The sequence below is a fragment of the Thecamonas trahens genome (genome assembly GCF_000142905.1).
Source record: "Thecamonas trahens ATCC 50062 unplaced genomic scaffold supercont1.61, whole genome shotgun sequence".
NCBI lineage: Eukaryota > Apusomonadida > Apusomonadidae > Thecamonas > Thecamonas trahens.
The window spans coordinates 126,962-153,297 of record NW_013657619.1 but is presented as its reverse complement, the minus strand read 5'-3'; the positions used below and the strand labels follow the sequence as shown (position 1 = coordinate 153,297).

General features: G+C 64.3%; 5 protein-coding genes across 5 annotated transcripts in view; 2 read left to right on the top strand and 3 right to left on the bottom strand.

The window, feature by feature from the left end:
- Positions 1-463, bottom strand: part of AMSG_10233 (Rpl14 protein) — a 1,211-nt gene extending 748 nt beyond the window's left edge. The window contains exon 1 of the mRNA XM_013897977.1: positions 441-463. Coding sequence (XP_013753431.1) covers positions 441-443 — 3 coding nt within the window. The 5' untranslated portion in view covers positions 444-463. The remainder of the gene's footprint in view (positions 1-440) is intronic.
- A 1,152-nt stretch (positions 464-1,615) lies between these two features.
- AMSG_10232 (uncharacterized protein) lies at positions 1,616-5,009 on the top strand (the record flags this gene model as incomplete). Its single annotated transcript, XM_013897976.1, has 2 exons — positions 1,616-1,666; positions 1,777-5,009. The coding sequence occupies 2 exons, from the start codon at positions 1,616-1,618 to the stop codon at positions 4,975-4,977; spliced, it is 3,252 nt and encodes a 1,083-aa protein (XP_013753430.1). The 3' UTR covers positions 4,978-5,009.
- Positions 5,010-5,149: 140 nt separating this feature from the next.
- AMSG_10231 (metallophosphoesterase domain-containing protein 1) lies at positions 5,150-6,028 on the top strand (the record flags this gene model as incomplete). The annotated part of the gene is made up of 1 exon (XM_013897975.1): positions 5,150-6,028. The coding sequence occupies one exon, from the start codon at positions 5,150-5,152 to the stop codon at positions 6,026-6,028; it is 879 nt and encodes a 292-aa protein (XP_013753429.1).
- Positions 6,029-6,038: 10 nt separating this feature from the next.
- AMSG_10230 (uncharacterized protein) lies at positions 6,039-7,043 on the bottom strand (the record flags this gene model as incomplete). Its single annotated transcript, XM_013897974.1, has 2 exons — positions 6,039-6,517; positions 6,863-7,043. 2 exons carry the CDS (start codon positions 7,041-7,043, stop codon positions 6,075-6,077), a joined length of 624 nt encoding a protein of 207 aa, XP_013753428.1. The 3' UTR covers positions 6,039-6,074.
- A 660-nt stretch (positions 7,044-7,703) lies between these two features.
- On the bottom strand, positions 7,704-25,304 carry AMSG_12333 (uncharacterized protein; the record flags this gene model as incomplete). The annotated part of the gene is made up of 4 exons (XM_013898002.1): positions 7,704-8,039; positions 8,588-14,003; positions 14,048-22,602; positions 22,644-25,304. 4 exons carry the CDS (start codon positions 25,302-25,304, stop codon positions 7,704-7,706), a joined length of 16,968 nt encoding a protein of 5,655 aa, XP_013753456.1.
- Between the last annotated feature and the right edge of the window lie 1,032 nt (positions 25,305-26,336).

The window sequence follows — 26,336 nt, the reverse complement described above, 5'->3', positions numbered from 1 at the left end:
GGGGAGGGGGAGGGCGGCCGAGAGGCAAAGCCGACAAAAAACTCATCACATGGTCGTTCTCCGAGGACCAGCACAAGGCGTGGAGGGGAGATGGAGGAGATGGAGGAGGAGAGGAAGGAGCAGAGGAAAGAGCAGGGCGTGAAGGGGAGAGTGGCGGGAAGGCAATGGACAGGGAATGGTTGGAGAATGTGGAGGAGGGGAGGGCCGAGTGGTGGATGGGCGGGTGAACAGACAAAAACCCATCGGAGGGAGACAGAGGCAGTGGTAAGGGGAGTGACCAAGGGCCATAGCGAGGTAGGGATGGAGAACATGGTCATACCAACAACCTCACACTATGTACCGTCACCAGGTACACCCCCTTAGCTGCTTCTCCAGTCCTGTATGCAGTTCTGTGGCCCTCTAGCCTCTGCAAGAATGGCATGGTAGGGCAGTCGACATACCATTTTGGGTCTGAAGTGAGAGTGGTATTGGAAGTGAAAAACAGTGTCCATAGCCAGGGCCATTTGCGCGAGCTCAATTTCAGACCGCCACTTTCCGAACGAATCGATTGAACGAAACGAACGAAACGAACGAATCGATTGAACGAAACGAACGAAACGAACGAAACGAACGAATCGAGCGGAACAAACGGAACAAACGGAACAAACAAAACGAATCGATTCAACGAAACGAATCGATTCAACGAAACGAACGAATTGAAGGAATTGAACGAATTGAAGGAATTGAACGAACGGGTAACGAAACGGCATGAGTGATGATGGAATGTCATCGGCGCAAGGGGGGCAACAGAGCGTATCGATGGGTTGAGCTGTTGATGGGTGGTGGTAAACGGAGGAGATCAGGTGGTGGAGAGCGTTGATCGAGATGAAAGGTGTAGTATGTGAGGTGCTAGTGACACTCTATGCCCGATCTCGGGCTATTCTCGATCGCCATCATGCCCCTCCCTCATCATCATCATCATCATCATCATCACCACGATGACGATCACCACCGCCATCCCCCCCCCCCTCCCTCCCTCCCTCCCTCCTCCCAACCACACTCTTAAGCCCTCCCTCCTCCTTCCCCCGCTTCCCCCCTCCCCCCCCTTGCTAAATGGCAGTCCAGCTCAATCGGCGCCAGCCCAGTCCAACTCGACCGTTGTTGGGCGGACAACCGGCCAATGGCGCCGACCCGCCATGCCACCGCCGGCTTCCCCCCCCCCCGTCCCCCCCCCTACCACCAAGACCACCACCCCTCCACGCTCCAAAAGCAATGGAAGGAGGCAACACACGGAAGTATGGCGGACGTAGTGGAGGGCGGGGAAGAGGCAGCCAGCACCGAAGCGAAGGAGGCGGAGGCCAGCAGCAGCAGCAACAGCAACAGCAGCAGCAGTATGGGCATGGGCATGGCAAGCAGCAGCAGCAGCAGCAGCAGCAGCAGCAGCAGCAGCAACAACACAGAGGTGACAGCGGAAGAGGTGGTGGTGGTGGGGCAAGGCCAAGCAGACCTCCTTCAGCTTCTGCAATGACATCCTCTCCACGGACTCGACATGGTGGTGGTGGCGGTGGTGCTCCCTTTCCGCCGCCTGCTCGTCAAGGTGGTGCAAAGGCTCGATATTCTGCTTCTGGTGTTGCCAATGCTGGCGGCGACGGTGATGGTTATGCTGATCATGCTGGTGGCGGCGTTGGTGATGATGTCGATGTGAGCTTGGAGATGGCGGCGAGCACTCGCTCCATCGCGCCCTTGGGCAAGAGGCGGAGAGTGCTGGTGAGGCGTTCAAGGTCGCGTGGGAGCCAGTCGTATGCTCCGGTCCCGCCAGAGAGCCTGCCGGGGGGAGATCATGCTGGTCCGCCGGCGCGGGCGAATGGTCGGCTGGATGGAGCCGGTGTCGGCGGTGTGCCGGGCTCGGGCCGTCCGCCGCGGGTCGGTGGCGATGGTGGCGGAAGCGCTGCTGCCCTGCCGCAGCTGCCGGTGCGGCGAGTGGCGGTGGCGAGGCGGCTGCGCGAAGGCGAGACCCTGGTCCTCGGCTCGGGCGAGACGGCGGTGCGGCTCAAGACGTCGACGGCTGGAGGCAAGCGCGGCTCGCCAGGCAAGCCCGGCACTCCGCTGAGCTCAGCAGTGTCGGCAGCGATGCGGGCGCAGGGCGTCGATGTGGTCGAGCTGCTGCCGCGCGAGCCGGCAACCGGCGAGCTCAAGCCGTATGCGGTGCTAGGCAAGCCGAACGAGTTCGAGACCATGCATGCGCTGCGCCACGGGGCACGGCCACGGCTGCAAGCCCTGCCACTCGGCGGCGGCAGCGGCGAGTCGGAGCCCTCAGACTCGTCGGAGCTCTCAGCCCGCCGCCCGCTCCCGCCGCTGCGCTCCAACTCGGCGCTCGGCGCTTACCTGGCCGAGGCGGCTGCGCGCGACGAGGCCAAGGAGGCCGAGCGGCAGGCGATGATGCTGATGCACGAGCGGATCGCTGAGGGCCGACAGGAGCGGGCCCTCGCCCGGTGGGAGCGGCAGCGTGCGGTGTGGCGGCGCGAGCAGGAGCGACTGGCGGCGCGGGTGGGCAAGGCGCCGAACGAGTTGGTTTTTACCAAGGCCTCGGCGTTCCGGGCGCTTGTCGAGGAGCGTGCCATTATCGACAAGGCCATCCCCATGTACGAGACATCGGGCAAGTCTGCCGGCGGTTCGTTCTGGCCAGAGCACATCCGCATTGGCAACGACATCACCGGCCTCACCGCCACCATCCCGCCGGTCTCCAACGAGCCTGTCGAGCGGATTCGGGTTGTCCCGCTCGACCAGCTCGACGCCGACGCCATCCTCAACCCTCAGCCCGGCCAGGGTGGCGCGTCGCTGGCGCGCGGCAACACCGGCCTCGTGAAGCCATCGCAGTACCTCCGCCAGCGCAAGCGGCAGCTGGCACGGTACATTGCAGCAGTTCAGCCGCCCGAGCCGGACTTTGCCGCGCTGGCCATTGTCGGCGAGTCGCCGTTTGCCAGCGGGAATGCTCCTGCCGAGGAAAGCGGGTACTACCTGGCGGCGGGCGGTGTGGCGGGCGGCGGCGACGGCGACGACGGCGACGGTGACGGACGGCGGTCGGTTGTCTCACGGGGGTCGGGCATGGACGGCATCGACCAGTTTGAGTATGACGGTGACCTGCAGAACGAGCTGCCGATGCTCGGGCAGCGTGGGGTCGGAGCGGACGCGCTTGCAGCGGCCGCCGTCTTTCCGGCGTCGCGGGCCGAGTCGCGGACATCGTCGGTCGGCAGCGTGGCCGGGCCGTCGCTGCGTGTCTCATCGTCGTCGCTCTTTTTCGAGACAAACGTCGAGGTTGCGGCGCGCAAGACGCTCCACACCTTTAACAACGGCACAACGGTGCTCCACTACAAGTGGGAGCTTGTTCCGCTGCCAAACGAGCTCGGCGTGACCCGCGACTCGCAGCAGCGGTTCTACTTTCACGACCTGACCGGCTCGATCCTCCCAGGCGCGGCGCACGATTTCGCCTTTGTCTTTACCACGCCCAACGCCGGCCACTTCAAGCAGGTCTGGCGTCTGACGACGTCGCCGGTCACCCGCGGCTCGCCGTTTGAGGTCACGCTCCGGGCCATGGCCGTCGGCTTTGACCACAAGCGCGAAGTCCGCGAGGCTCTCGAGTACCGGCTCGAGGTAGCGGTCATCCGCATGGCGGCCTCGGAGATCCTCGACGAGGTCATCTCATCCATTCTCGACTCGTCGGCGACCAAGCCCGAGGTCGAGTCGCCCGACGAGCATGACGCCGGCCGCCGGTTCTTTGCCGCCAACCCGGGAACCCAGCTCGCGTACTCACCCACATGGTTCGAGTCGCTCGAGGATCTCGCGTACTCGGCGTACGTCCTCGGACTGCCGTCGGCAACCGACCCGGCCCAGGCAGGCACCTCGTCTGAAGGCTCTGTTCACGGCTCCGGCGGCGGCGACTCTGCGTCGCGCGCGGCAAGCCCCGCTGGCGGCAACGAGGTCGAGCCAGGCCTCTCGCGGGCGTCGCTCTCGCGGGCGTCGCTCTCGCATGCGTCGGTCTCGGGCCTCTCCGAGGCCGACGGCTACGACGAGTACGCCGGTGAGTCTGCGTCGGGCTACGAGCTGCGGGTCCATGACCGCGCAAAGACGACGTCGTTTGTGCTCTCGCGTGCTGCGTCGGCGGCTGCGATCGCGGCCAGCAACGCCCACTTTGTGTGGTCCGGCTCGCTCAATGAGCTTCACACGCTGGTGGCAGCAATTCCGTTCAAGGATGCTTGCGCAGAGCACGCTGCGCAGCTCAATGCTCTCATCGACGCTGCGTCGTTTGCGCCAGTCTCTGCGCCGGTCAACACCAACTACTCCATTGTTTACGGTCTGCTGGTCGAGATGCTCGACGAGCTGCCGGTCCGGGCCGACCTCCTCCGCGACCGTAACGGGCTCGAGCCGCGGCCGTTTGTCCGCCCGCTGCCGGCCAACGTCTCGGCCGCACTCAAAGCCGATTCGACCGGCGGCAGCCTGGACCTTGCCGACCCGGCCGTTGTTGCCGCCCTCCATTCGCTCCTGCCGTCGGGCAACCCGCTGGCCGAGCTCGAGGCCCGCGATGAGAGCGCGACGCTTCCGCCGAAGCGTGGTATCCGCGGCGACCGTGATGCATCCGAAGATGCCCGCCTCGGTCGCAACCGCTCCAAGCGCTCAGTCGCAACCGGCGCCAACCTCGCTGCCTCGCACGATGAGTCTGGCAAGCGTGGCACGCGCCGGTCGGCCTCGCGCTCCAAGCGCGACCCGCTCGACGAGGACGTGCGGACCGTGCTTGCCGAGCGGGCAGCATCCATCGCCGCCGCTGATCCGGCATCGTGGACGCCTGTCGAGGCCGCTGCCGAGGCCGAGTACCGCGAAGAGCTCGATCTTGCTGTCCAGAGCATGTGGGAGGACGTCTTCTCCAGGGTCGGTCTCCTCTGCGACGACAACGAGGTGTGGGAGATGGTCGAGCCCGAGTTTGCCGCCGATCTTGATCTCTAGCGGATGCTGGCGAATGAAAACATGTTGTGCAATTTGTGTGTGTTTGTGTGTTTATGTGTTTATGTGTGGCCTCTAGGCGGCGTTATATGCCCCCCCCCCCCCCCCCCCCCCCCTGATTGGCCATCACTTGTCGCTCGGAGTACCTACGCCTGCGAGCGATCGGCGATTGGCAATGGCTGCGACAGAAGACGACGGAGCGTGGCTGATTGCGTGCATTTCGGACACCCACGGACATCACGAGCGATTGGAGGCAGCGCTGGCGGCGGCGGCAGAATTGGATGGATGCACCACGGTGATCCATGCTGGTGATGCGGCTGTGCGTGGTGAGTGGGCGAGCGAGATCAAGCCGTTCCTCGGCTGGCTCGCGCGACTCCCTTTTGATGACATGATCTATGTGCCGGGCAACCATGATCTATGCATGGACGCTGCGGCGTATGAGGCCAACTGGGAGAGCTGGGTGGCCGAGCACGAGGCGCCTGAACAGGTGGCCACCGATCTTGTCGAGGTGCTGGCGGCGGCGGATGCGGCAGGTGCAGGGCTCCACGTCCTTGTCCACGGCGAGCAGATTGAGATTGCTGGGGGACTGACGGTCGCCGGCCTCGCTGCCATGCCGCGGCAGCCCAAGTCGCGCCCGCAGATGGCCTTTGGCTTCCCACGAGGCTCGCCTGGTCTCCGGCATGAGCTCGGTCGCCTGGAGCCCGGGGCGGATGTGCTGGTCACCCACACTCCGCCGCATGGCGTGCTCGACTCGTCGAGCTACGACCCACGGACGGCAGGCAAGCCGTTTGGCTGTGCCGACTTGGCCAAGCGAGTGCGGGCGCTCAAGCCGCGGCTCCATGTCTTTGGCCACATCCATTCCGGCGCCGGCGTGGCCGCCACCCGCAAGCGGCTCTCGGTCAACGCTGCCAGCTGCACCACAAAGGGTAGCGAGGTCGACCAGGAGCTCAATTCGGTCCTCGTCGTTGCTGTACCGCGGGATCGCCGCCGGGTCCCACGGCTGGCGGCCTCCATCGACGAGGCCGGCGTCGTCAAGCGCGTGGCGGAAGAGTGACTCGGACCAGGGTAGTTACATGCTTTTCATGCCAGGGGATGGGTGGCTACAACTCGGGGCGCAGGCTCGGGTCGGCGGCCTTGATGGGGTCGGGCACCGGCTCGGCGACGATCGACGAGTCCACAGCCAGGTCCGACGGGTTGACTGCGGTGCCGGGGACGACAAAGGCGCGGGCGAGGAGGGCGATGAGGACGAGGATGCGGACAATGTGCAGGAGTTGAACAACCCGGCGGCCGAGCGAAGCGGCACCGATCAGAAAGTTGAGTCCGGCGGCAGTAAGAGCAACAAGGAGAAAGACCATGGCCAGGTCGTCGATGGCCGCCGTCGGGCTGGCGGCGTCGGCCGCAGAGACCGAGACCACCATCACCACGGCAATGAGCAGCTCGATGCGCCAGACGAGTACATCGTTGGTCCGACGGATAGCCCGAATGAGCGACGGCATCATCGAGGCAAGGACCAAGTCAAGCGAAACATAGGCCAGCGTGAGCACTGTCCGACGCGATTGCGCACAACGAAACAAGCCACGCCACAGTGCGGCGACGGACGCATACATACATCAACAAGCGGTGGGGTGCATAGAAACGACAAGCGGCGAGGGAAACAAAGATCAACCATTGAAAACAGCATCACATGTGAGTTAGTGCTGAGGAGAAGAGCCAGATGCATCATGGCGATGAGACGGGGAGCAAAGGGGCGCCAAAAATATCGACTGCGACCAAAAAAAAAGTGAGCCGTCTGGACAGGGACAGAGAGCGAGAGAGCGCAAGCAGAGGCAAGGAGGCGTTGGCAGGGAGCGCCGGGTCGGGTGGCATGGGCTGGTTTGGGTGGGCGTACGGGCGGAGAAGAGGACCATGGTGACGAGGACGCCCTGAGCTGGGGAGAGGGCATCGGTGAGCTTGAGTGCAACAGGGGAAAGCAGTCGGTTGCCAGCAAGACGGAGGTAGATGCTGGCTGTCGAAGTGGCCTCTGCGAGCTGGCGAGTCACCGAGTCGGCCATGGCGCCAATGTCGTCCATGTTGAGTGTGGCGCGCAGGCAGACGAGTGGTGCCCGCCGAACGAGCAAGGGGATTGACCTCAGCGTACTCCATCTCGCCCACCACTGTGTGTGATGATGGGTGTGATGGGTGTGATGGGTGTGATGGGTGTGATGGGTGCGGTATGTGTGATGGGTGTGATGATGGGTGTGATGATGGGGGGAAGGTGAAGGTGAAGGCGATGATGATGATGATGATGATGACGATGATGAGGGTGATGGTGATGGTGCTGTTGCTACTGCTACTGATGATGATTAAGGCACGTCGGGTCGAGGATGTGGCCATGTGTGTGTTGTGCGGGTGTGCTGTGCGTGTGGTGAGGGTGTTTACGCATCAGTGTGCGTGTGCGGCGAACAGAGCCGACAATGACCGCAGTAGTGCGGATGGCAGAGGGGTAGATGCTGAACGGGTGGAGAGGGGGGGTGGAGGGGGGTTGATCTGGCGGCATGACGGCAGAGGTCAACAGGATGGAGAGGGCCGAGTCTGCGGCGCGCGGGCACCAAAGCGAGGACCAGCATGGGATCAGACGACAGCGTGACAGCGTGACGGCGTGGCAGCATGGCAGTGTGATAGCGCGACATCGTGGCAGCGTGGCCGAGTGCTGTCTTTGCCAGCGAGATGTTCCTTGAGTGCTCCTTCGATCAGAGAGCAACGATGGAGTCGATGCGGAGGACGGTGATGGGGGCGCGATGGGTGGCGGTACGGGTGTAGCCCTTGCGGCGCTTCTTCTTGAAGACTGTCGCCTTTGCAGAGCGAGTGACCTCGATGACCTGAGCCACAACCTTTGTGTTGGGCAAGTACGGAGTGCCGACGAGAGTCTCTGCTGGCGATCCGATGGCCAGGACCGAGTCAAAGGCGACCGCGTCACCGAGGGAGGTACCCTTGAGGGCATCCATAGCCACCACATCATCGACCTGGACCTTGTACTGCTTGCCACCAGCCGCAAACACAGCATAAACACCAGCCCCACCACGTTCCTCATACGTCATCAGGCCATCTCCCGTGTCCATCCCTGCCGCGGCCAGACCCTCCTCGCACTCGACGGATGGTCCGTCATCGACAGCCTCCGCCACTCCCTCACCACCACACACTCCCGCCACACGCCCATAGCCACGGCTACCCATACCCATACCCATGCGCATGACACCTGCAACTCCTCCGCTCACTCGCTGCAGACTGGCTGCAGAACGCACAACGTTGAGCATCCGGCTGGAGAGGGGAGGACGTCAAGTGCTGGCTTGCTGTTTGCTGCGGAACTGGCTGGCTTGCTGGCCGACAGCGGCTCACTGGCCGGCCGGAGCGGGTCACCGACTGGCGGTCGCGGGTCGGGGCGGGGGGGGGGGGGGGGGGAGGGGGGGAGGGGGAGGGGGAAGGAGAGGGAGGGATCAATGATGGGCTCTGTCTGCTGTTTGGATTGAGTTGGCTACGTTGGTTACCGTAGATGAAGCGCGCTGGTCACCGCAGAAGGGCTGGAGATCACGCGGGCGTCGATGTCAGAGTCGTCAAGGACATGATGGAGCTTGACCCTGAGGGCAAGTGTCTCGGCTTGGGATTCGTTTTCGAGCTCGAGGAATCGGACTTGGACTTGCTGCAGCTTGACGCGGAGACGCGAGATCTCGCGAAGCATGTCGGTCTTGAGCCGAGCGCCGGCGGCCTGCTGCGCCGTAGCCTCGGCCTGCGCGTGGACCCGCGCCTGCTGCTCCAGGTGAAGCTGGGAGAGAAGATCGGCAACGTCAGGCGCAGCTGTGCCAGTCAGCTTGGCCTGCAGCCGTGCCAGCTCGGTCTCAAGTTGGCCGACGTGGGCAGAGTATCGCGCCTCGGCCTGGCTCCACTTCCGCGCGGCATCGGCCTCGCGCGAATCGACCGCAGGCGCCACCTCGTCGGCCACCAGACGCGCTGCCCGCGACAACCCACCCGGCTGGCTTCCGGCTGCCAGTGCCTGCACTAATGCCATCGCCTCAGCATTACGCGCAATGTGCGCCATCGCCGCGTCGTCGACCTTGGCTAGCGCGCGGGCCCGCTCGCGCTCGGCCTGCTCGGCCTGAGCCACGAGCGCCTTGCGTACCGCGCCCTGTGTGGCACGGTCGGACGCCTGCACTGCGCTCTGCGCCTCGGCAAGCTTGACCGCAAGCGCGCTGCGCTCCTCCAACAGCTGAGCAATCCTCGTCTCAGCCGCACGACCGCCGACTTCCGCCGCATCCTCCAGCGCCCGGGTTTTCGCTGCAACTGCAGCACGCAGTTGCGCATTCTCGGCAAGCAAGCTGTGAAGCGTCGAGACCAACTCGTCCGACACGCCCATGCCGGCCTTGGCCAGTCGGCTCGACTCGCCTGCCAGAAACGCCGCCTCGGCCTCCATTTGCGCGGCCAGCATCCGCACCAGCGCTGCTGGTTCATCGCCTTCGGCGTCGATCTCGACCACAAACGCTGGGCTTGGGCCGCGGCCCTCGGCGGCGCTTGCCACCACTAGGTCAGCGTCAAGCTCGCCAGTCTCGCGCCCGGCTCCGGCCTGCTCAAGCAGCCGCTGCAGCGGCACAAGGCTGCTTTCCAGCGCCTCGACATGCACACAAATCTCAGCCGAGAGCTCGGTGTCGGCAAGCGCGGCTGCCAGCGCCTGCCGGATCTCCTCCAGCTCTGCGGCCGAGAGGCGCAAGCTGTGCGGCGCCCCCGAGCCTCGTTCCTGTGCGGCGCGCGCGGCCATGCGGGCCTCGTCGGCCGCTCGCTCAACGTCCTCCAGCCGCGCCTCCAAGTCGGCAATTCGTTGTGCAGATCTGGCGGCAGCCGCTTTGTGCGCGCCCTTGACCTGGCTCAGCAGGCTCTCGTACTGGTCCTTCATCCGCTCACGCACCGCGTCGACGTCGGCCTCGGAGCATTGGCTTTGCATGTCCGACTGCGTCTGGGCTGCAGCGGTGTCGGCTGCCTGCACAGCTGCTGCCTGCGCGCGCTCGAGCGCGGCTTCGAGGCGGCGGATCTCCGACTGGGACTCGTTGCGGAGATCCTGCTCGCGCTCCGCCGCCGCGCTCTTGGCCACCGCTGCCTCGTCGTACGCAGCCTGCAGCTGGACGCGGGCCTCTTTCAACTGTGTGCCCAGGACTTGCACCCGCGACACAAGCGCGTCGGCAGAAGTCACAGCCTCCTCGCGGGCTGCGTCAGCAAGCTCAAACTCGACCCGGGCCTCAGCGGCGGCCTGACGCGCAGTGTCGAGCTCGTCGCGTAGACGGGCGGCATCAGAGGCGGCAGACACTGCCTTGGCTCGCGCCGACTCGGCTTCGGCGCGAGCCACTCCCTGCGCCCGTTCGGCCCGTGCAGCTCGCTCATCTGCAGCCTCTAGAAGTTGCATCTGCTCGTCCAGCTGCACCTTGGTCTGCTCCAGCTGCGAAGCAGAAGCAGCCGCGGCAGCGGCATCGCGCTCGGCCTCGGCCTGTGCCCCCGAGAGCGCAACCCGCGTTGCCGAAAGCTCGTTGCGGGCAGCAGTGAGCGAGGCTCGGAGCTCGGCAAGACCAGAGTCCTTGGCAGCGAGCTCGGCTTGGACGGCAGCGACTCGGGCGGCGCTCTGAGCGGCTCGGCCTTCGGCTGCGTCCGCGGCCTCGAGCGCGGCCTGCGCCTCAGCGCGGGCGGCCGCAATTTGAGTCTCGACAGCTGTGACCGCCGACGCGTGGTCGCCGTCGCGCACGACAAGCGCGACAGTAACCTCGTCGGCGGCGGCGCGGGCGTCAGCAGCTGCCGCCTGAGCGGCGGCAAGAGCAGCCTCGGCCGTCTGCAGCTCGATCCGCATTCGCTCGGCCTCTGCTAGCGCCGCTGTCCGCTCGGATACGGCGCTTGCAGCCGACGCGCGCTCGGCCTGGACTCGCTCGCGCTGAGCCTCGACGGCACGCTCGAGTTCGCGATTCTCGGCCTGGGCCGCATCAACGCTTCGCTGCAACATGCGCAGCTCCTTGCGGAGCTGCGGCACGGCATCGGCCTCGGTCGCAAGACGGGTGCATCGAGCCTCAACCGTCGACTGCAGTGTAAGTGCAGCGTCCAGCCGTGCCTGAAGCGCGTCGCGGTCGCGAATTGCATCGGCACAGCTTGCCCGCGACTGAGTGAGCTCGCGGGTGGCGGCAGCAAGACGGTCACGGAGTGCGACCGCGTCGTCCTGGGCGGCCTCGCGCGCGAGTGTCTCGGCTTCGAGCGTCCGGCGTAGATCCTCGGCGGTTGCTTCGGCGTTGAGCGACTGGGTCCGCAGTCCGTGCATGGCGTTGACTTGCTCTTGAAGCTTGGCCCCGTGGATCATTTCGGCATCGAGCTCTGAGGTGAGCGAGGCATTCTGGGCACGCACGGTGGCCAGCTCGGCGTCAAAGCGCTGAACCTCTACCCGCAGCTTGGCCACCTCGGTACGCGAGTCTTCCAGTGACGCTTGAGCCGCGTGGAGATCTGCCAGCAGCGAGCTCCGCGATGAGGTGATGGCCTCGGCCTGCAGCTGCGCGTCCTGGGCGGCAGCCTTGGCGCGCTCGGCGCGCTGCACAGCCGCCGCCTCCGCGCGCTGGGCAGCGGCAGCCTTGGCGCTGAGTTCCTTGCCGAGCACCGCCATCTGCTCCAGGTCGGCATGAGCTGCCTCGAGCTGTGCGCGGGCGTCGGCAAGGTCGCGGTCGCGGGCGGTGAGCACGGCTGCATGGACCATGACGGTCTCCTCAGCGAGCGCTAGCTGCGTCTGCAGCTCGTCAACCTTGGTTGCTTGCTCTTCGGCGAGCTTGCGGAGGTCGGCTTCGATCCCGGCTTGTGCCTCCTTCAGCTCGTCCTGCAGTGCTAGCGCCGCATCGCGCTCGCCGCGGGCAGCATCCAGCTTGGCCTCCAGCTCAGTCTTGGCGTCCTCCAGCTCGAGAATAGTTGACGACGAGACTTGCAGCGAGGCTTCATGGTCGAGCCGTAGCGACTCGGTCTGGCTCTGCAGAGCAGCGTTTGCCGACGCCAGCGAGTCGCGCTCGGCCTCGAGATGCTCGGTCTGGCAAGCGACGGCAGCGGCGACACGGTCCTCGGCCTCAGCCGAGAGCTGCGCAATCTCGGCAAGTAGCGCCGTGTTGCTCGTCCGCAGGTCGTCAACTTCAGCCATGGCAGCTGCCGACCGCTCTAGAATGCGGTCGGCCTCATCGGCACGCTCAGTGGTGGCAGCCAGCTCGTCTTGGGTCTTTGCTAGCCGCGCCTGCTCAGCCTCGAGCCGCGAGGTGAGCGACTCGGCTTCAAATACAGCATCGTCACATGCAGTCTGTGCGGCTGCCGCCTGCGAGCGGGCGTCACGGAGCGAGTTTCGCACCGTCGTCAGCTCGTCCTCCAGAGCAAGAAGGTCAGCGTCACGGGCGTCGCGGGCTGCAATTGCCCTCCGCAGCTCGGCCTCAAGCCGCTCGGCTTGGGCCACGGTATCATCGCGCTCGTGCTCAACTTGCTGGATCGTTCGCGACATGGTTTCGATCGAAGTAGTCTTCATCACCAGCGTGGCCTCGAGTCCACTCGCCACAGTCTCGAGCTCCTCGATCTTGGACGCTGAGGCGCTCCGCTCATCCTTCAACGAGGCCTCGTGTGCGGCGACGGCGGCCTCCATCCTCTCGGCCTCGGCCTCGAGTGTGGCGATTGAGTTGGTCTTCTCCGCCAGTGAGGCCTCGAGTCCAGACACCACAGTCTCGAGCTCCTCGATCCTGGACGCTGAGGCGCTCCGCTCATCCTTCAACGAGGCCTCGTGTGCGGCGACGGCGGCCTCCATCCTCTCGGCCTCGGCCTCGAGTATGGCGATTGAGTTGGTCTTCTCCGCCAGTGAGGCCTCGAGTCCAGACACCACAGTCTCGAGCTCCTCGATTTTGGACGCTGAAGCGCTCCGTTCATCCTCCAGCGTGGCCTCGTGTGCGGCGACGGCGGCCTCCATCCTCTCGGCCTCGGCCTCGAGTGTGGCGATTGAGTTGGTCTTCTCCGCCAGTGAGGCCTCGAGTCCAGTCACCACAGTCTCGAGCTCCTCGATCTTGGACGTTGAGGCGCTCCGTTCATCCTCCAACGAGGCCTCAAGCGCGGAGATTGAGTTGGTCTTCTCCGCCAGTGAGGCCTCGAGTCCAGTCACCACAGTCTCGAGCTCCTCGATCTTGGACGCTGAGGCGCTTCGTTCATCCTCCAACGAGGCCTCGTGTGCGGCGACGGCGGCCTCCATCCTCTCGGCCTTGGCCTCGAGTGTGGCGATTGAGTTGGTCTTCTCCGCCAGTGAGGCCTCGAGTCCAGTCACCACAGTCTCGAGCTCCTCGATCTTGGACGCCGAAGTGCTCCGTTCATCCTCCGGCGTGGCCTCATGTGCGGCGACGGCGGCCTCCATCCTCTCGGCCTCGGCCTCGAGTGTGGCGATTGAGCTGGTCCTCTCCGCCAGTGAGGCCTCGAGTCCAGTCACCACAGTCTCGAGCTCCTCGATCTTGGACGCTGAAGCGCTCCGTTCATCCTCCAACGAGGCCTCAAGTGTGCCGATTGAGTTGGTCTTCTCCGCCAGTGAGGCCTCGAGTCCAGTCACCACAGTCTCGAGCTCCTCGATCTTGGACGCCGAAATGCTCCGTTCATCTTCCAGCGTGGCCTCGAGTGCGGAGATTGAGCTGGTCTTCTCCGCCAGTGAGGCCTCGAGTCCAGACACCACAGTCTCGAGCTCCTCGATCTTGGACGCCGAAGTGCTCCGTTCATCCTCCAGCGTGGCCTCGTGTGCGGCGACGGCGGCCTCCATCCTCTCGGCCTCGGCCTCGAGTGTGGCGATTGAGCTGGTCCTCTCCGCCAGTGAGGCCTCAAGCCCAGTCACCACAGTCTCGAGCTCCTCGATCTTGGAAGCCGAAGCGCTCCGTTCATCCTCCAGCATGACCTCGTGTGCGGCGACGGCGGCCTCCATCTTCTTGACCTCGGCCTCCAAAGTTGTGATCGCAGAAGTCTTCTCTGCAAGCGAGGCCTCGAGACTGATCACCACAGCCTCAATGTCTCCAACCTTGCCTTTTCTAACGTAAGCTCGTCGCGCAGGACAGACTCGACCTCACCGACAGTCATACTCTGCTCTTCGACTCTGGACTCCAAGTTCTTGATCTTGGCCTCCAGCTCACCGTTCTTGGCGACAGCGGCATCGACTTCTTCCACCTTTGTCGCCAGCAAAGCCTCCAACTCCACAACTATGGCATCGGGCTCCTTGTTGTCGGCGACAGCACACGGCTCGGCGGCGGCACCTACATTCTCCAGAAAAGCAATCCGCTCCGCTGCGGTGCTTGCTTGCCGCTCGGCCTCAGCTCGCAGCGACTTGATGATTGCCTCTTTCTCGAGCAGCGACGCCTTGAGCGCAGTCATCTTGCCGACATCCACATCCTCTTGCCGGACCTCCACGCTATCCTCGGGAGTCAGCACTACCTTTGGTGCGCCGCTCAGCTCGGCTAGCCGCGCCTCAAGCTCACCCACATGGACTTGAAGCTCGGCGCGGGCCGCGTTCGACCGTGACAACACCCGGCCCTGATCCGCAAGCGCGCTCTCGAGCGCGTCCACCACTTGCTTGTGCGCAGCCTCGGCATCTGCGAGCGCGCCCTCCTTGGCCTCCAGCATGGCTTCGAGCACCGAAACGGAGGCAGCATCGGCTTCCGCAGCATCATCCCCAGACCCGACGGCTCGCTCGAGGCGCGTGATGTGGTCATTTGCGCGCTCGAGCATAACCTCGAGCTCTGCAGCCCGGACCTCGGCATTCTTGCGTCGCTGACGTGACTCGACCAACTCGCCCTCTGCCACCTCCAGCCGGGTCCGGACACGCGATAGCGCAGCTGTGTCTGCTGCACTGGCCCGGATTCGCGCCTCCATCTTGGCCACCTCGACCTCGAGCTCTGTCTTGCTCGCCTCGCTCTCGCGCCACATCACTTGTAGCCGCTCTAACTCATCGGCTAGCCCCGAGTCCTCAAATCGTCCGGTGGCAGCCTCTTCCAGGGCAAGTGCGCGCGCTCGCGCCTGTTCGGCGCGCACTTCAGCTTCCACCTTGGCACTCTCGGCAATCGCAATCCGTGCCCGCGCCCGCGACAACTGCTCGTCCATGGCCAGCCGGTCCAGCGCCTCGTGATCCGACGACGTCCGCCCGGACATGTCCTGTAGGCGAACCACGCCCAGCAGCTGCTCGTTCTCGTGGCGCAGCGCCTCGTTCTCCTCCGCAAGGAACCCAACCCGCTCCACAATCGACCCGGCCGCGTCCTCACCCTCCAGTGCCTGCGCCACAAGACTCATCAACTGGCTAAGTCGGTTTTCTAGCGCCGAGATCTTGGCCTCATACCGCCCGTCACGGGCCTCGACCTCACGCTCGCGTTCTTGCAGCCTCTGCTCCAAAAGAATGCCCTGCTGCGCCTGCGCCTCGGCTGCCGCAAGCTCCTCTTCCAACTGCGACTTTTCCGACGATAGCCGCACCAGTTGTGCGCTCAGCTTCTCCGCTCCAGACTCTTCGTCGTCTGCATACGACGCCAGCGCGCTCTGGACCACATAAAACTTCTCCATCAGCGCATTGAGCCGCGCCGCAAGCCGCTCTTCACGTAGCTCACCGGCTTCGCGCTCGGCAGCAAGGTCAGCCTCGGCGGCCGCGGCCTGCCGCAGCGCCTCGTTGGCTTTGGCCTGCGCCTCATCTACTGCGCCGTGCGCCTCGGCAAGGTCGGCATTGAGCCTCCCAAGCTGGTCACGGAGCCGCGAATTGGCCTCTTGGAGCCGCATCGTCTCCGTGTCTACGTCGCCACGCGCCGCCTGCGCCGCCTTGTGCTCCTCAGCCAACGCGCAGAGCGCAGCCTCGTGTGCAGAAAGTGCCTCGCCAAGTCGCGTCACCTCGCCCTCCAAGCGCGCTTTCTCTTCCGAGACAACCTCGTACCGCTCCCGCAGATGCTCACGTGACGCTTCCGACGACATTGCCGACCGCATCGGCATAAGAATCGCGTCTGGTGGTCCAGACGGCGTGTTCAGAATGCTGCGCGAAAGCGCATCGTTCTGGCCGCGCAGCTCGGCGATTTCGTCCAGCAGCGACTCGACGTTTGCCACCAGCACGTTGTTTGCGGTCCCGTCCTCGCGCTCCAGCACGGTCTCTAGCATGCTCTTCACCCGCAAGTGCTTGGCCTCCAGCGCCACAAGACGCGCCTCGTACTTGCGTGCATTCACCTGGAGCTCCATCTGTGCCTCAGCCAGCTTGCGCTCCAAACCTATGGCTTGCCTTGACTTGGCCTTGGCATCTTCCAGCTGGCCTTCAAGCGCAAGCTTGTCCTCAGTCAGCTGCTCAACAAGCCGCGTCGTTGACGCCTCACCGGCCTGCTCGGACTCGAGGTACTGGCGGAGAAGCTTCTGGGCGGACTCGAACTTTTCCGCCATGGCGATACCACGTCGTGTCATCAAGGTCCGCTCGGCATCGGCCTCGGTCTTCGCCTCCTTCAGCGTGTCCTCCAGCATCCGAATTTTGGCCGCTGCCTTGGCTAGCTCAGCTTCGCTTCCAGCGTCGCGTGCTCGGAATCCAGCTTCAGCGTCCGACAAGAGTCCTCTGTCATGGCGGAGGCGTGCATTCTCGGCTGCGAGCTCCTCCATTTGTGCCACCGCTGCAGCCCCTGCCTCACTGCCCTCGGTCGCCATCAGCGCTGCAAGCAAATCGGAAAGGCGCGCGTGTTGCACCCGCAACACATCCAACTCAGAGGCACTGCCGGCGGCAGGAAGTGCAACGGTTGGCGATTGCGGCGACGCATGTGCGAGAGCGACCGCAGCCCGGCGGACGACCGGCGTGTCCGCAATCGAACACTCAAGCGACGAGACCGAGGACGAATCGCTGACGTCAAACCCGGGCTCTTCGTCACTCAGGTTGAACTCATCAAGCGAGAGGTGCTCCCGCTGTGCACGCACCGCCAGCTCCTCACGCAGCTCGGCGATCTCGTTGCGCAGCCGCTCGTTAGGCATTGCCCATGACTCGACCAGCTCGCCGGCCACGCGCATGATCCGGCGGATTTGGACCAGCCGGTCCTCGGCATCCTCACATGCATCTCCGAGTGTCTCCCGAAGTTCGCTCACGTCCAGCATCGACTCGCCAGGCTCCAGCTCGTTATTATCGTCACCATCATCATCGCTGCTCACATTAAAGTCATCCAGCCGTGCACTTACTGTCGTATCGTCAACGACAACCACTGAACCCAGCGCTGAGCGGGCTTCCACTAGCTCGGCATTCGTCGCGGCCAAATCTGCGGTGACCGCGGCCTCGCGCGCCTTGGCCTCGCCAATCTCGGCCTCAAGCCGAGCAACCTCGGCGGTCGACTCAGCCAGCTCACGATCAGCCACCTCTAGCTTGTTCTCCAGTTCCGCCTCTCGCTCCCGCAAGAGAAGCAGTTCAGCTTCAAGCTCCGGATCAGTCTCATCACTGGGCTTTTCACCCGCAAACACCTCGTTGACAGCCTGGGCGCGCGCAGCCTCCAGCGCTACGGTCAGCCGATCAACTTCGCCACGAAGCAACTCATCGACAATGCCGGCCGCGACAAGATCGCCTGCCGCATTGGCCGCTTCAGCCACAACTGTAAGTCTTGCCCGCAGAGTACCGACCAAGTCCTTTCCCAGCGCAGCTTGCTCTACACCAGACTTCGTCAGCCGCGCCTCGAGGAGACGTTTGTGTTCGCGAGCCTCGCCCAGCTCGTCTTGCAGGGCAGCCAAACGCTTCGCCATTTCAGCCTTTTGCTTCTCGAGCTCATCAACCTTCACGACCAGCTCGTCGACGTTGGCCTCGAGCGCAGCAACCTTGGCTGTCGACTCGGCCAGCTCGAGACCCATCGCCTCTAGCCGGTTCTCCAGAACCTCTTCTCGCTTTCGCGAGAGTGCCAACTCAGCATCAAGCTCATCCCGAGCCTCGTCGCCGTCTTGGCCATTCGCAAAGACCTCGTTGACTGCCTGGGCACGAGCTGCTTCCAGCGCATCCGCCAGTCGGACAACTTCATCCCGAAGCGCATCAACCGGTTCGCCCCCTGCGACAATGAGACCATCTGCAGCCGCGGCGGCTTCGGCCAGCACCGCCAGCCGTGCCCGCAGCGTGTCGACCACACTGTCACGCATCACGACTGTGTCGTCACTCAGCGTAGCCAGCTGAAGGCACGTCTCTTCCAGCCGGGTCTCGAGCACCTCTTCCCGCTTGCGCGAGACCGACAGCTCATTTTGCAGAATCGCCACAGAAGCCTCAGCTTCGTCCAATTCGTGGGCCATAGTTCCAGCTGCATCGGCAGCCTCGGTCTCGCGCCTCTTGAGCTCATCAGCCTCCACGACCAGCTCGTCGACGCTGGCCTCAAGCGCAGCAACCTTGGCTGTCGACTCGGCCAGCTCGAGACCCATCGCCTCTAGCCGGTTCTCCAGAACCTCTTCTCGCTTTCGCGAGAGTGCCAACTCGGCATTAAGCTCATCCCGAGCCTCGTCGCCATCTTGGCCGTTCGCAAAGACCTCGTTGACTGCCTGGGCACGAGCTGCTTCCAGCGCATCCGCCAGCCGGACAACCTCATCTCGAAGCAATTCGCCGGCAGCCCCAGCCTCCACAAGCTCCCCACCTGCGACCGCGATAGCCGCGAGGCTATCCAAGTGCATCCGCAACATTCCACAAACAGCCTCCAAACGAGCCCGCGCACTGGCCTCGGCACCACGCGCAGCTGCCAGCTCGATACAAAGAGCATCAAGCTCGCGGTCAGCATCGCGCCGAGCACCGTCAGACTCGGGAGTGTCAGAGGCGAGCCCTTCAAGAGGAAGAGGCGGGGCAATGTCTGACACCGCACTTCCTGAACACGAGATTGCACTATCTGCTGACGAGTCGGCATCGTCCTGAACAAGCAGCGCATCGATAGCCTCCGCCTGTGCTACCTCGAGTGCTTCGGAGAGTCGAAGGACTTCAGTCCGAAGGCCCTCGTCAGGCATACCGGCATCAACCAGTGCTCTTGCGACATTGGCAGCTTCGGTCACTCGTGCAGCCTGAGCACGCATCGAGGACACCGTAGCAGCAAGCTCAGCATCGCGCGCCGAAAGCTGGGCAGAAACCTCGGCCAGAGTCTCCTCTAGCTCAGCCTCTTTGCCCGCAAACACTGCGTCTACAGCACGAGCCCGAGCGGTCTCAAACCGCATGGATTCGGCTTCAAGCATGCCACGGAGCTCAACGACCTCAGCCCGGATCCCAGCGTCAGGTGCGCGCGCGTCGATGAGCTCGACAGCAGCGCGGACAACCCGGGCGACCTCGACCTGGCGGAGTCCGAGTGTGCCACGCACCTCGGCCACAACATCAGCAATGAGGCGATTGCGCTCGGCAAGCTCGACCTCCAGCTGGGTAGCCCGATCGTCGCTAGCAGCCACGCCAATGTGCGACTCATGACTCACCAACGAGGCATCCGAGAGTGTGGCCACAGACGATGACGAGAGCGAAAAGTGGCGGGCCTCCAGCAGCGCGGCCTCGAGCTCTGCCATACCGGCCTCCACTTCGCGAGCCTGATCGGCAATGTCCTGCGAAACATCGCCAGGCTCCGCAGGCGCCACAAACTCACAAGCCAACGCCCGCATCTGCTGCAAGGTCTCAAGGTGTGCGTCTAGAGAGCCATGGGCTCCACGGACGACGGCCTGAAGATCGTCGACTTGCCCTCGCAGCATGTGTTCTTCGTGCGAGAGGGTCGAGTTGGCGGCGAGCGAAGCATCGAGCTGCTCGCCCATATCGTCGAGGCGCGAGATCCATGAAGAGTCGGCTGAAGCGCGCGCAAAGCGCTCGCGAGAGGCAGCCTCGCTCCACCGCGCGGTTTCCTCAGCCAGCGCGGACTGGAGCCGAGTCACAAGATGTTGGAGCGTGGCATTTTCTGCGAGCGCAACCTCGAGCTTGTCACCAAGGACCGCTGCCTGAGCTTTGGTCCGGGCCAACTCGGCGTCTGAGCTAGCAGCGTGCTCGCGAAGCGAAGCCAGCGAGTCACGTGCCATGTCGCGCTCGAGCTCTAGCGCAGACATTGCACGCAGGACGTCAGCGATCGAGTTGATAGGGCCGTCCACAAGCGCTTCGGCACCGCGAAGAACACTCAGGACACGAGCCTGGTACTGCTCAGCACTCGCCTGGTGGTGGGCAAGGCGGGCCTGAAGTTCCTCTACGGTAGCACCGTCTAGAGTGGGATCAGCAGCGGGCGTCGTATCGGCAGCAGCTGCAGCGGCGTCAGAACGCGCGCTAGCCACCTCACCGAGAAGGCGGACAACCTCGGCCTCAAGAAACTCCACCCGGGTCTCAGACTCGCGATCGCTGCGCTCATGTATGGCCGAAGCATCAAGGCGCGCCCGTTCGGCCTCGTTCGACAATGACACGTTAGCAGACTCCAGCGCATCCATTTGAGCGAGCGCCTCACGAAGTTCTGCTGCATGCGCCTGGACGTGAGCCTCACGCTCACGCTCCATGGAGGTCATGGCGGTTGCCATGGCCTCGCGCGTCTGGGCCATGGCCTCTATCAGCGACGCCCGCTCGCGCTCGACAACCTCGCGGCTCTGCTGCTCGGCTGCAAGCCGCTCCTCGAGACGAGCGATGGCAACTGCGGAGGCCTCCAGAGCCTCCGACTTGTGGCTCCGCGCGTCTGCGGCAGAATCGTCGCGCAGCGCAGCGAGCTTGCCAACACGCTCACACAGCGCTTGGTTCTCTTGCGCGAGGCTATCGCGCTCGGCTTCGAGCGTAGCCAGCCGAGCGTTTTCCACCGCAAGTGCCCCATTGAGCGTCGACGCTTCGTCCAGCTCGGCTCGCAGCGTCTCGACTTCGACTGTTGCAGACCGCACCTTCTCCTCCCCGAGCGCATGCTCTCGCTCCAGCTGGGCGCGCACAGATTCGAGCTCGGCAACCGCAGCATCGCGCTCTGCCTTGAGGTCAGCAAGCTCAGATCGCGCCTTGTCCTCGGCATTCTCAGCGACCTCGTGTAGCGACGAGTCGAGGTTGGCAACCTTCGACTCAAGCTCGCGCGCCCGAGCCTCGTGTCTCGCCAACGCAGCTGTCAGGCCGTCGCGCTCAGCCAGAAGTTCAGCAATGCGGGCATGTGCACCTGTCAGCGTGTTCTCCATCTCGACAACAAGTGAATTGTCGTCGAGGTTATGTCTTTCGGGTCGCGTGGATGACTCTAGTGCGCTCTGGAGCTCTGTCACACGCGTGTTGGCACCGGCAAGTAGGCTCTCGAGCTCCCCGACGCGCATGTGCGCGGTAGCAAGCTCTTCATCACGCGTGCACAGCCGTTGCGCTTGCTCGGCCAAGAGCACATGGGCATCGGCGAGCGCTTGCTCGGGTGCAATGAGCTGCTTCTCGAGCTTCTCAATCTGAGCCTCTGCAGCCTTCAGTGCCTGAACAGGGCTCTGCGAGCCCGAGAGCTGCGCGACAAGAGCCTCGCGCTCGGAGGCAGCCTTCTCTAGCCGCGCATGGAGGTCGCTTCGCTCCGACGAGAGAGCCGCGACGCGAGCGGTAAGCTCAGCCTGCTCGTGCTCCAGCTCGGCACGGGCTGTGACCGCGGCGTTGTGCTCAGCAGCAAGCGCGGCATTAAGTGCAGCAGCTTCATCCGCAAGCGCCTGCATTTCATCAGCGCGAGCCGAGCTGGCCATGTGAGCGCTCTCCATTGCTTGCGCGCGCGCATCAAGCTCGGCGGCGCGGGCCTGAGCGGCGTTCACCTCTGCACGGGCAGAGCGGAGCGCGACATGCGCGGCATCGCGCTCGGTAGCCACCCCGTCACGCTCGGCGATGACCGCCTCGAGCTCAGCGCCGGTCATGAGCTGGGTGTTGATCGACGTGTCAAGCAGCTCTAGCCGCTCATCGAGCTTCGCCGCCTGTTCCGCCCTCGCCCGCGCGGTCACATGAAGGGCTTCAAGCTGCGCCAGCGCTTGGTCGCGCTCGTAGATAGCCTCGGCCTCGGCATGGCGCGCCTCCGAAACTTCTGCAGAAAGCGCTGCGTTAAACTCGTTTGTCTCGAGGGTCAGCGCCTCGAGTTCGGAAATACGGGCACGAGACGTCTCAAGGGCGACCAAGGCTTGCGCCTCGAGCTCCTGGGTCCGTGCATCGCGAAGCGAGGCCTGCGCCTCGAGCTCGGCAACCCGTGCGGTAGCGGACTCAACCTCGACTCTCGCAGCGTCTGCCTCGGCCCGCGCCGCGTCGCGCTCGGCAACCAGTGTTGCGCGCTCCTCAGCAAGAGCGTTTCCGTTGTGATGGCCCGAGGTATGCGGCAGTGCCGAGCCTTCGCGCGCGGCGCGAGCAACGGCACTCAGTGAGGAGTCAAGCTCGTCGATGCGGGTATCGAGTTCGGCGGCGCGATGCGCGCGATCAGCGGCGGCGCGGCGGACGACGTCGAGTTCGACCAGCGCGGCGTCGCGATCGGCTTCGGCAGCAGCGAGCGATGATCGTGCAGCTGTGCACTCTGCTGCAAGTGCAGCATTGAGCGCTTCGGCCTCATCGGCCTGTCCACGAAGTTGGGCAAGGAGCGCCTCAGCTTCGGCCTCGGCTGCCGTCACCCGAAGTTGGGCTTCGGCCAGCGCGGCTAGTGCTGTGTCACGCTCCGAGATCAGCGCCTCGCGCTCGTCAGCCAGCGAGTCGTTGCTCAGTGCAAACGCGCGACGTGCGACGAGAGCGACTCGTCGAGATCGGCAACTCGCGAGCTGAGCTTCTTGGCTCGAGCCTCGTGAGCAGTGACCGTGCGGCGGAGCTTCTCGGCCTCGGCCCGCGCTTCGTCGCGCTCAGCGCGGGCCTCGTCAACCTCGCGACGAGCAAGCTCGGCTTCGGTGGTAAGAGCAGCGTTGAGCGCCTCCGCCTCGTCAGCGAGGGATCGGAGGTCTTCGGTCATATTGGCGTCGTCGGCAAGGCGTGCCTGAAGGCTACGCATGTGGTCGTCCCGAAGCTTCGCTCGGGCCTCGAGCTGCTGGGCGTGCGCATCCGCCAGCGCTGCAGCGGATTCGGCGGCCTGTAGCTCGCGGCGGACCGCATCGCGCTCGGCAGCGAGCTCGTCGCGTTCGGTTGCTAGTGCGGCGAGCACCTCGGCGTTGCCGGCTGCTTGCTCGCGCGAGGCGTTGAACGTGATGTCGGCAAGCGAGGTGTCGAGCTCGGTCACCCGGGCTTGAAGCGCGAGAACGGATGCCTCGTTTTCACGGGCACGGAGGCGCATGGACGCGAGGTCAGCCAGCGCGGTCTCAAGCTCAGCCTTGACCTCTTGGTGCGCGGTGTGGGCGGCGACCGCGTCAGCAGAGAGCGCGGCATTGAGAGCCTCGGCCTCATTGGCTTGGTTCTTAAGCTCCTCGATGACGGTGTGAAGGCGGTTGGTGGAGCGATCAGCAGGCGGCGCGTTTTCGATCGGCGCGAGCGGAGAGCGCTGTGAGGCCGGCGAGCCGCGGTCGAGCCGGGCTTGGAGCAGTGCGTTGAGCTGTGTCGCCTCATCGAGCCTGTCTTCGAGCTCTCGGAGAGCCATCGGGTTGGCGCCCTGGGGCGTCCGCGGCGAGCTCAGCATAGAAAGTGAGGTCAGTCGCTCGTTGAGCAGGATAGCTTGGTCGAGCTGTGACCGCAAGTCTTGGTTCTCGGCCTCCATGGCTGTCAGCTGGTGCTTGAGCGCTGGATCGGCCGAGGGCGCAACCAAGATCGAGGCCTGCGAAGTGTCGCGGTCGAGAGCAGCTTGAATGAGCTCCGAGTCGCGGGCGAGCGAGCGGCGGAGGCCGGCAACTGCACCCGAGGTCTTTTGCGACTCGAGCGCTTCTTCGAGCATGCGGACGTGGTCAGCCCACTGCTTCCGCGACGCATCGTATTGGGCTTTGAGCTCGTCGTAGAGCACTATGCGCTCGGCGAGGGCTTGGGCAGTGTGGCCCGAGCCGACCAGCGCTTGGGCATGGGATGAGGCTCGGACAGATGCCAGCTCCGCGCGGGCGGCATCGCGCTCGGCGAGCATCCGGTTCATGTCTGCACGGACAGCGTCTCGGTCGCGTGTTGCGGCATCTAGCGCAGCCCGGAGCGTGGTAATCTCATCGTTGAGTAGCGGCAGCTCATCTGCCGCAAGCGCTGATGGGCGGAGGGCGTCGATGCTGGTGCGCAAGGCATCGTTCTCGGCCTGGACCTCGTCGAGCTGCTCAAGAAGCTCGGCGAGCTGCGTCGCCATGTCGGAGCGAACGGCGTCAACGGCAGCGTCCTTGGCTGAATCGGCATGCTCCGCGGCATCGCGCATGGCAGCAAGCTCGGCCTCGAGCGAATGGACACGATCGAGCGCGTCGGCCTTGGCTTGCGAAACCGCGGCGAGCTCAGTCTGCGCCGCGGCAAGCTTGCGCTTGATGGTCCTGGTGATGCCGACCTGGGTCTTGAGGTTCTCGCGGAGAGCCTGGTTCGACTCGGACTCGACGTCAAAAGCAATTTTGAGCGACGACGCAAGCGCGTTGGTCTCTTCGCGCTCGATGACCAGCGAGTCGTTGAGCGCGGCGGCCTCGTCACGGAGCATAGATGCATCGTGGGCAAAGTGCGAGAGCTCGGCGAGCTCGGCCTCGGCAGCCTGAGCGCGGACACGGGCTTCATCAAGTTCCTGGGCCAGTCGAAGGCACTCGAGCTGCGCCGCGGCATTGGCGGCTTGGAATTCGTCCAGCTGCGCCTCCAGCTCCGGCTGTTCGGCCGGGACTGGGGGTGGGGCGGCGGGTGTCGCCGCCGGCTTGACCACGGCCGCTAGATCGGCGACCGCTGCTTGAGCCTCGCGCAGACTCGAGTGATACAAATTGTCGAGTACATCGTAGCGGGAGCGCTCAAGCTCCAGTTCTGCCACCGTTGAGCGGTGTGCAGCGAGCGCGACGTCGCGCTCTGAGACTAGCGCCTCGACCCGTGCCTGCATGTGACGGACACGGTCGTCCGGCTCGCGGGCCCGAGACGGCAGCGGCGGCGGCAGCGGAAGATTATCGAGCTGGGATGCTGCAGAGCGGAGGGCAGCGCCAAGCGCGGCGATGTTTGCGGTCATGTCGGTACGGATGTTGGACTCGTCGTCGATGCGGAGCTGGGCAAAGGCGAGCTTTGTTCGTGTCGCCTCGTCCGGATGCGGGATGCCTGCGAGTGTCTTGTTCAGCGACGCGTAGTTTCTCGCTGTCAACCGCTTAATGTCCTCATCGTATGTCTCCACAAACGATGCCATGCTCTTCACTGCGCCCTCGACCGCGTTCCTGCAAGCCGCCTTGATCCTCTCGCCGTACTGTCCAGCTCGCCACAGCGCCTTCTGCACAACCTCTTGGTCGCGGACCTCGAGCTTTTGTAGCACGGCGTCCATTCTATATACTCCACCATCCTTGATGAGTTCCCCCCCCCCCCTTCCTCCTTCCCTTCCCTCCTCACGTCGCCTTTGCCCATCACATCACTGCCATCACTGCCATCACCGCCACCTCGACCGCCAGCTCACCCAGAGTGGGGAGGAAGGCAGGAGAGGGAAAGAGAGAGAGAGAGAGAGCGCCTGTACGTACTCTTCTGACGCCATACCACCACCGCGTCAACTACACGACTTGGAGTAGGTAGTGGTGGGTGTGGTTGGGTGTGGTGCCGTGTGCTTGGCTGGCACCGGAGTGTGCGTGTGTGGGAGGGGGGGGAAGGGGGGGAGGACTGCCTGCTGGGTCGGTGAGTGTGGCGCGCGCGCGCAAACGGATCCATTGATCACAATCAATGGTGAATGATTATGATTGATTGACGAACGAGGTACTCGCTCAGATCGACAATCGATGGCGTGCCGGTGAGCAAGTCATGCCCACCGCCGGCCTTGGGAGGGAAAAGCGATCGCGTCGCGGATTTCCGTCTCGAGGAGCGTTGCCATGAGGCGGTCGATGCCGAGAGCGACCACCGCCGTGCGGCAGCGTTCGATGGCGACAATTGGCTGCAATTGAAGTAAAGGTGGTGGAAGGCTTTGCAAGGATGCGCGGTGTTTGGGACGATGGAGGGATGATTACTACCCGTTGTAAGCCTTCATACCAAACACCACTACCTCTAGCCCCACATCCCTTTATTCCGATGAGTCCAGTCCTGCATCCATCGATTGTCATGATCGAATCGCCATCACCCAGATGCTCGGTCTGTTCTCACCGAGCAAGAAATTGTTCCCGCACGCGTTGCCGATTGGCCGTCCGCTCCTTCCCCACGATACCCTCCCCCCCCCCCCCCTAAAATAAAAAAATATGAGTATCCACCACCCTTAATACCACCTCACCCACCCACACCCACCACCGAGGAAAAGAAAACCGAGGAGGATACCCCTCCCCCCACCCACCCACCCACCCACACTCCGACCACAGCCATCCCTTCTCACCGTCGGCCA